This window comes from Amblyomma mixtum, chromosome 9 (genome assembly GCF_055824585.1).
Source record: "Amblyomma mixtum isolate Tamu chromosome 9, ASM5582458v1, whole genome shotgun sequence".
Lineage (NCBI taxonomy): Eukaryota > Metazoa > Arthropoda > Arachnida > Ixodida > Ixodidae > Amblyomma > Amblyomma mixtum.
Window position 1 is genome coordinate 41,890,311 of NC_143020.1, and position 9,442 is coordinate 41,899,752.

The window sequence follows — 9,442 nt, forward strand, 5'->3', positions numbered from 1 at the left end:
TCCGTCCGTCCGTCCGTCCGTCCGTCCGTCCGTCCGTCCGTCCGTCCGTCCGTCCGTCCGTCCGTCCGTCCGTCCGTCCGTCCGTCCGTCCGTCCGTCCGTCCGTCCGTCCGTCCGTCCGTCCGTCCGTCCGTCCGTCCGTCCGTCCGTCCGTCCGTCCGTCCGTCCGTCCGTCCGTCCGTCCGTCCGTCCGTCCGTCCGTCCGTCCGTCCGTCCGTCCGTCCGTCCGTCCGTCCGTCCGTCCGTCCGTCCGTCCGTCCGTCCGTCCGTCCGTCCGTCCGTCCGTCCGTCCGTCCGTCCGTCCGTCCGTCCGTCCGTCCGTCCGTCCGTCCGTCCGTCCGTCCGTCCGTCCGTCCGTCCGTCCGTCCGTCCGTCCGTCCGTCCGTCCGTCCGTCCATCCATCCATCGTCATACCATCTGCTTAAAAACGGGGCCCCATCTCACACCGTTGCCTTGCGCGGCGCATAGCCACGGCCGCGGCCTGACTGCGCTCTTCAGGTCAAGCCCATGAGATGTCGCCTCCAGCCTATACGCTTCGGCAGGTTGCAAAGAGAAAGCATCAGCAAGCTACAGAGACAGAAGAAGAACGACAAGAACGGCAGCAGAACCACGTATTGCTTCGCAATTACCAGGCTTAACCAAGCTAAGCCACAGCTAATTTTTTCCGAGGCCCTTTCCACTGCACCTTCGGGAAAAAATGGATTGCAATTAGCACTAATTATGGTAGGCTGCTCGTTACACCCAAAGTATTCTGGCCAGTTTCTACAGAGACGTTGCTAACTTCCTTCTGTATAGGTCATAATGTACGGTGTCACACTGCGTCAGCCGCTCAGCTGCCGAAGTCGTTGTTTTCTATCAAGAGTCATTGAAACAAATGTTTGTTCATGCTGAGCTCATCATATGCTGACCGCAGCTACCACCCTCCCACCAAGAGGATCAAAATATGCGCCAAACATACGCTGACAGACATCCTCTCTAAGTACGCATCGAACAAGCACCGCGATTGAGGTGGTAGCCTGCCTTTCGTCACCTTGAGCTACAACTCTCCCTGCAGTGATATCGCTGGCTACGTTGTCATTGCTCTTTGGACAAAACACATTATCTGCTCGTTGACACGCAACTGACACCACCAGCACTAACGCTCGTGATGCCATCGGCTCTCCCAGTGAAAGTCACAGCCCGCGGCTCTACCTTGAGTGATCGTGCATGCTACACATATAAAGCTCTATTATCGCTCCAATTCACCCACCAAGCTCGGACGGGGACCATGCTATTACAGAGGAGGTACAGTTAGGCAATCATAAAGGAGGGCGCTAAGCTACTGGAAGACAAATTGTCCTTGGATGCTCTTGATAACGACTACAATGGTAAAGGCGGGCGCGTATGAACTGCGTCCAGCCTAGAACGTTCTAGTGTAGAGTCTGGAATATTAAGATGCGAATGAGCGTAATTTGAGGTTTATAGAAAGGACCCTTACCCGCATCACTGGGGCAGCGTGCATTGGGAAAGAATAATCAATGAAATATGAATTGAATCTGCGCAGTGCCGAAAAGACTAAGATATGTAAGAAAGAAAAAATGGTTCCGGGTGTTATAGATTGAAAATTGGATAAGAGAGAGAGAGTAAGAACTCCACATCACCGGCTATCCCCCGCAAAAGGAAGTGGGCCCAACATGACGGGCATTCATAGAACAACTTTCAGGGGACACTTAAACTTCGCCTTAGGGGGTATGACGGGATCGGGTTAATGATTTAATTCTCATATATGCGGATTGTGGCTTTTTTGACTCTATTCATAGCTGTCTGGACGTCCTTAAACTCCTTGACTTACGTTCCTTAACTGAAAACAGGTTTCTCTCCCAGAACATCTTGCGAACAAACAATAATTTAAGTGTCATCTGTCGCGGTGTTCAGTTTGCTCACAATACGGTGGGCTGGTTGTGATGACGCCACAGGGTCATGTGACCTAGCTGGTTCAGATAGGCTGCCGGAGGGCGCGGTTGCTCGGTCCGACTCCGGCATCAAGGCTTCAAATTTCACCTCATGCCGCCAACGCCGTTTAGTTTTTTCCAGCGTGGCGTGGTTTTTTCCGGCGCACTCGTGTTAATAAGAAAAAATAAATAGCAATATTTTCTTTTAATTTCCTCTTGCTTATACTTACCGCCGACCTCTTCAGGGCCGCAGAATATTGTCCGGAACCAGGAGCCGAGCATAAATTATCCCTAATTATTGCTTCCTGGTGTTCAGGTAAACAAATGATGATATAGTAGATTATCCTTCGATGGAGAAAGATAATGGCTGCAAGAAGCATGTGCTGCAAGATCCGTGCATGGATGCTGAAATGAGGTAGTCAGACATGTTCGCTAAGGTTGGCTGATATTCTTTGCTTGTGAATACTTGGTTAGTTCGTTGGGCGATCCAGACTGATGCTAATGTCAGTTATTTTGCCGTATCCGAAGAAAAGATACGCTTTACTTAATTGCTTTGCTTGTGTTTAATATAGTCGACCTTGTTCGTTGATCTCAGAAACCTGAAAGTATGTTTGCCTCCAACGTTTCAGCTACAGAAGTTTCTTCGAGGTCAAGGCCAGTGTGTCACGCGTGTAATTGTTATACAAATACGTTTTCTGTTTCATCTGGTATTTTGCATTGTGTCGAGGGTGCTAATTATTTCTGGTTGCCAGTTTACAACGTTGTTGGTAAGGGGGCGTGTTGGCGCCTTCCTCTATATTTAATATTTGGCCATGTTTCTAGTTACCGGCTGAATTCAGAAACATCCTTGCCTCATTTAAATTTTCTGTCTTGTTGTTTTGAATACTGTATATTCAAGAAAGGAAAGAATGGGCATAGCCAGTTAGGGTCTGTAAGTTATGGCGATTTGTTGAAAAATATGTCGGCATGTGCTTTACATTTTTGATCGTCTAGTAGCTGCAAGCGTTTGCCGCTTCGATCTGCCAGATAGTTTTTTCATTCGTCGTAAATTTCATGTTTCAGTTCGCTACTTATTAGGTCCTAAGATAATTGTAGGCCAGCAATTTCTCGATGTTAGGCCCCTTTTTTAGCCCTCTTGTAGGCTTGGTCAATGACTTAATTGACGCTATCTCTCTTACCTATGAAAGTGTTATGATTAACTGATATGCTCTTTTAATGCTTTTGTAATGATATGCTTAATATGCTCTTGTAATGAAGGCGTTATTTTTTGTTTTAAGTGCCGAGAACCTCTCTTTTAGAGTGTGGTGTGAATAATTTGAGCCCGCTCTTATGTTGTGTACTTTTTGCAGGGTGGAATGGTTTGCTTCCAAAATTCAAGAACACGATAAACTATGTTCACTCTTTGCACGTGATAAATGAAAAACAGTCGACCCCTCCGCTATGGGTAAGTGTTGCAAATTATACAATGGCAAGGAGGAATATTCATCCTCTGTTTTCTAACAACATTTGCGGCTAGCACGCTAACGTGAAAGATATTGTGGCATTTCAACCTTGACAACAACAGCGCGGTCTTAACACGGATAAGAAAAACTGACACAATCACAGGAGCTGACACAGACACAAATATAGGCGCGGACACAGGTCAGTGAGCGCCTGTTTTCGTGTCAATCTTTCTTGTCCGTGTTCCGAGAACGCTGTTTTCATGATGTGCAACCAACAAGCCAGCCACTACATATTACGCACTTCAGTCTGTGCGATTGCGCGTGGCAGCGTCAGTATAGAATAAAGTGTTTACAGCCTCTTTTTCATCCATTATTTCTGCCGCACAAGCTATCAAAATGAGATTAGAGTCTGCAATGAAGTAGAACTGGAATTAGAAAATTACCGATATTTGTAATACATTGTTACGTATAAGGCAATTGGATTCGAGCTGTAATTAACCTGTATTGAAAAAGGTTACTTAGTCAATAATCCTCGCTATCGGGTTTTCGCATACGTGCAATTTTCTGCCATAATTTTTTTCAGCGATTATACTTCGTGGCCGAGCACCTCCTGCTCAATGGCAGGTGACGAGTGCTTTTGTCCGACGTTGTGAAGTGACTGTTCACAAAGCGCAAGATAATACAGCGGACGAGCCCCGCCTCCATCCCCAGACTAGCGGCTTCACCGAGCGATTTAACCACACATTACGGGGCAAGATGTCTCTGTACGTTGTTTAAAACAATTGCAAATTGTATCTCGTTGTTTCGCATGCCACATACGTTTACGGTACCGCTACGCACTGCACTACCAGCGCCCCTGCTTTATTTCTTCTTTATTGCTGTTTGCCATCCACTTAAGAAGAAACAAAGCTCCCTCACAAATCCGACGAACCCGCGTAAAGCCCTTTTTGTGAAGGCGCGCCAAATCGACTATTCAATGCCGACTGCAACCAAGTACTTCCTTAAATTACTCCACAACAGCGGTCACAGCACGCCCCTCTTCTCTTCCCCTACCATTGTGTGGGTCTCGACCCCAACTCGGTGTAGCGCGCGAAATTTCTTGCCAACTATCAAGTACTCTACCGCGGCCCAGAGGGCTCTCCTCCCGTCACTCTGTTGAACCCTTCACTCCGCCTCCTCTCTCCGTCGCCGCGGACTCGAGACCGTGCATGTTCACGGCCTCAAGCCACGCTACGCGCCCGCTATCTCACCTTCTCCGTAAGCCACCAGGATTGCTTCTGTTCTCCCAAGGGGCGATTGTGAAGACAGATCTGAACATTTCCCTCCGTGGCATTTCTACTGCCACGTGTGTTTTTGGGCTCGAGCTCTTTGACGTGGGGCTCTTTTCGCTGCTGATCCCGTCGAAGACGTTCCCGTGAGCAACTCCCCGCCTTTGAATAAACGCAATTAAAACATATACAAAGGGAGAAAACCAAGACACTGAAACGAAAGGATAAGGAATGCTTCTATTTTATGCGAAGCATACTACTTTAGCTACCACTTCAGCCCTTCACCGTGGTTATGCGCCTCCAAATCACGTGATACATGAGGTCACACCACGTGACACGATGACGTCACGACAGTAGAGAAACGGGGGCCCACCTCGCGCCGTCGCTGTGGTTGTGCGCCTCCAAATCACGTGATACATGACGTCACACCACGTGACACGATGACGTCACGACAGTGGAGAAACGGGGGCCCACCTCGCGCCGTCGCTGTGGTTGTGCGCCTCCAAATCACGTGATACATGACGTCACACCACGTGACACGATGACGTCACGACAGCGGAGAAACGGGGGCCACCTCGCGCCGTCGCTGTGATTGTGCGCCTCCAAATCACGTGATACATGATGTCACACCACGTGACACGATGACGTCACGACAGTGGAGAAACGGGGGCCCACCTCGCGCCGTCGCTGTGGTTGTGCGCCTCCAAATTACGCGACACGATGATGTTTCGCATTCTCCAGGCTTAACCAAGCTAAGCCTCAGCCTTTTTCTTAATTTGTCCATAATAGGGAATAATTTCTGCTATGATTTATGGTCGATAAATAATTCATTAGCATGTGTAGTAAAAACTAACCGCATCTCTCCAGTAGGATCAGAAACTACGATCTTCGAGTTTCAGTTACCATGTTCTCCCATCTGACCTACTGCGAAGGCTGACCAATCTTATACTGTCAGGAGTTTTTATGTTTCATGTAGCCCAAATTAGAGTTCGTTTTGCTGCGCCACCGAAAGTAAACAACTGCACAGCAGCCGCTGTAATAGAGTTGGGAGAAAACATTACGAAAAATTAGAGGTTGTGAGTTCAAATCCAACATCGACAGGTGATTATTTTCTCTTCTACTTTTTATGAATTATCCCTGAGGCCTAAAATCACTACAATAGTACTTCCGGTAGCTCAAAACAGGAACGAGAAACAAAAGAAACACCCTTCTATGATTTTCTTGTTTTCTGTGACTGTCCGCTTCCCTTATTTGTATATCATAGCCGGCCCCGCATTTTCATAATTATACACACACTTGAATATTTATATAATGATGGTAGTGAAATTCCGAATGAAGCGCCGAAATTATATGAGATTAGGCCGATGAAACTCGATATTTGATATTTGATATTTGGGCGAGGACGGCTTCGGAAGCTCGGCGACCGCACGAACTTTTGCTGGATTGGAACGGATACAATATTTTGACCAACGTGCCGAGTATGGTCAGTGGGCGTGCTCCGAAAGGGCATTTTTTTCAAATTTAATTGCAGCGCTGCAAGTGATGAGGCAAGCAGAACTTGGCGCAGACATTTCAGATGTGTTAAGTCGGCCGAGAACACGAGAAGTCGTCAACATAGCAGAGGCACGTCTTTCAGCGTAGACCACGCAGGACATTACCCACCATTCATTCGAATGTAGCAGGGGCACTGCAAAGCCCATAAGGCATTACGTCAAATTCATATAACCTACCAGGCTTTACGATTGCTGTTTTTTCACGGCCACATTCAGCCATGGGTATTTGCCAATATCCTAATCTCAGATCGAGTGAGGAAAAAACTTTTTCTCAGGCAATCGAGGACGTGATCTATGCGTGGTAGAGGATGGACGTCTTTCTGTGTTATTATAGTTTACAGCTGTCGATAATCCAAGCAAAGTCTGATAGAGCCGCCTTTCTTTCGAACGAGCACGACGGGGTAGAACATGGGCTCTTCGAGGGCTGTATATTCCCGCGCTCTAACATGTTATCCACTACCTGGTGATGACGCGACGGTCTGGAGCTGACAGGCGTTTATGGTCGCTCGCGCACGGGAGGATGGGTAATCGACACATAATCATAGGGTGCCATCTTTCTTTTTGACAAGGACTACTGGCGACGCCAATTTGCTCATCGAAGGCTAGATGGCGTCGTCCGAAAAAATCTCATCCCCTTTGTTTTAACCTCTTCACGTTCCTTAGGAGAAACCCGGTACCGGCGTTGGCATACCTGCAACGTGGTCTTGTTGAAGGTTTTCGGGGTCGCAGCGGAGCACCAGAGCATGATGACCAGCGTGACCGGCTTCTAGATCCGAACAGCCCGTGCCGGTCGTGCGCTCCGAGCACGCGCTGTCCATCTTTATTTTCCTCTATCGCGGGCTGGTAACGCCGATCTCAGTGCATGCGCTTTACAGCGTCGCCGAGAACTATAGGGAACCCAGCCTAGACGGAATGGCGAAATGTACGCGCCGACGGGGCAGAGATGGAGTAGCCACGTCGGCAAGCAGGTCTGCACGTGGGCCGGCAACACCTGAGGGGAGCTCCTCGACGTGTGTCGAGGTATGCGGGTTTCAGTCGATCGAGAGAGACGACCTCTTCACGGCCATCGAGAAGGATTGTCCCTGACTTTGCCATAGTGTGGAGCACGTGGTACAGGGCGGCGTATGAGGGGGTAAGAGGCGCCTTTACAGCGACTCGCCTGAGAAAAACATGCGTCGAGGAAGCAAGGTCTGAATGCACAAAGACTTGATGGGCAGATTTGCGAGGCGGCACTGGGCGCAGATGCTGAAGACAGTTTTGTAGGCATTAAAGGTATTGCAGGGATTGGGACGAGGGAGCCGAAGGTACGAACAAGTCTCCGGGAAGCCGCAGGGAGGTACCGAAGACGAGTTCGGCCGCCGAACAGCCAAGGTCACGACACAGGACGGCACGTAGGCCTAGGAGTACCATAGGGAGGTGGTCTACCCAGTGCTCGCGATCCAGGCGCGCAGTAAGGGCAGCCTTGAGCTGGCGATGAAGCCGCTCGACCATGCCGTTGGCACAGGGATGGTATGATATGGTGCGGCAGTGTTTAGCGCCGAGTAGCCGGGTGAGCGAAGTGAAAAGGGCGCATTCTAATTGGCGGACGTGATCCTTGGTAACAATGCCGGGGCAGCCGAAGCGGGAAACCCACGTAGAAACGAAGGCTCTGGCAACTGTTTCCGCAGTAATGTCCAGAATCGGCACGGCTTTGGGCCAACGGGCGAAGCGGTCGACCATCGTCAGAATATACTTGTAGCCCTGAGAGGGCGGAAGCGGTCTAACCAGGTCAAGATGAATATGGTCAAAGCGCGGTCCAGGCAGCAGGAAAGACTGAGGGGGAGTCTTGGTATGGCGTGTCATTTTGGCGGAGTGGCAAGCAAGGCACGACTGGGCCCACTGGCGAACGTCGGTGTTAATGTTGGGCCAGATGTACCGCTGGGTAACGAGGCGCCGCGTGGCTCGAATGCTAGGGTGGCAGATGTCGTGAAGGGATTGGAAAATAGTACGACGAAAGGCCTCCGGGTTGAACGGTCGCGGTAGAGCCGATGAGCTGTCGCACCGGTGTGATCCGGGCACAAACGGATCAGGCACGAGCCGGAGACGGAGGGCTCGGGGGTGGTCACGCAAGGCGTGCAGCTCAGGGTCTTCAAGCTGTGCCCGGTGCAGGGACGGCCAGACCACAACAGGTGAAGTCATGCAGATGGTGGTAATGCTTGAAAGTGCATCAGCTGCCTCGTGTCGGTGCCTTTGATATGTCGAATATCGGTTGTGAACTGCGATATGTAGGCCAGCTGACGAAGTTCACGGGCGACGTACTTCGAAGAGTTCGTACGGAACACATACACCAGAGGCTTATGGCCCGTGAGAGCGTAAAAAGGCTGGCCCTCCAAGAAGTGGCAATAGTGCTGGATGGTGGAGTAGATAGCAAGCAGCTCACGGGCAAATACGCTATAGCGAGTCTCAGCCGGCTGGAGCTTCCGAGAGAAGAAACTCAGTGGGTGCCACTCGGAGCCAATATTCTGCTGGAGAACCGTACCAATGGCCACGCTGGAAGCATTCACCATGATGCGAATGGGCGCGGAAGTCCTAGGGTGAATGAGGACGACTGAATCGGCGAGGGCTTGTTTTGCAGCCGTGAAAGCGGCCTGAGCCTCGGGAGACCAGGAAATCGCGGAGGATGAGGAATTGGTGAAGCGGAGAAGGTCAGTCAAGGGGTGAAGAAGCTCGGCGCAGTTTGGGATAAAGCGCAGTGAAAAATTCTCTAGGCCCAGGAACTCACGGAGCTTGCGTAGGGTAGTGGGTGCTGGGAAGTCCTTAAAAGCCTGGACGTGAGAAGGCAATGGAAGAATTCCCAGCGCCGAGATGTGGTGGCCCAAGAACTCAAGCTTAGAAGAGCCAAAAACACATTATTGGGCATTGACGACCAAGCCAAAGTCTTGGAGGCGTTGAAAGAGTTCTCGGAGGTGACGCTCGTGGTCCTGTGGAGTGCGACTCGTGACGAGGATGTCGTCGGTGTAGGCAAATAACGCCGGGAGTCCATGCGTCAGTTCAGCAATGAATCTTTGGAAAGTTTGAGCTGCATTGCGTAGCCCAAAAGGCGTGCGCACGTACTCAAACATCCCGAAGGGTGTAGTGATGGCCGTCTTCGGAATATCGGCAAGCTCAACAAGGATTTGGTGGTATGCCGCCACTTTACTAAAGATGTTGCTGCCGTCCAGATGCCCAGTTAAGTCTAGGATGTGTGGAAGGGGATAGCTGTCAGGGACC

The 9,442-nt window shown here is 50.2% G+C and overlaps 1 protein-coding gene across 1 annotated transcript in view; it reads left to right on the forward strand.

The window, feature by feature from the left end:
- Window positions 1–8,365, forward strand: part of LOC149328848 (uncharacterized) — a 27,602-nt gene extending 19,237 nt beyond the window's left edge. Inside the window, exon 4 of the mRNA XM_089559111.1 lies at window positions 8,263–8,365. Coding sequence (XP_089415237.1) covers window positions 8,263–8,365 — 103 coding nt within the window. The remainder of the gene's footprint in view (window positions 1–8,262) is intronic.
- The last annotated feature ends 1,077 nt before the right edge of the window (window positions 8,366–9,442 follow it).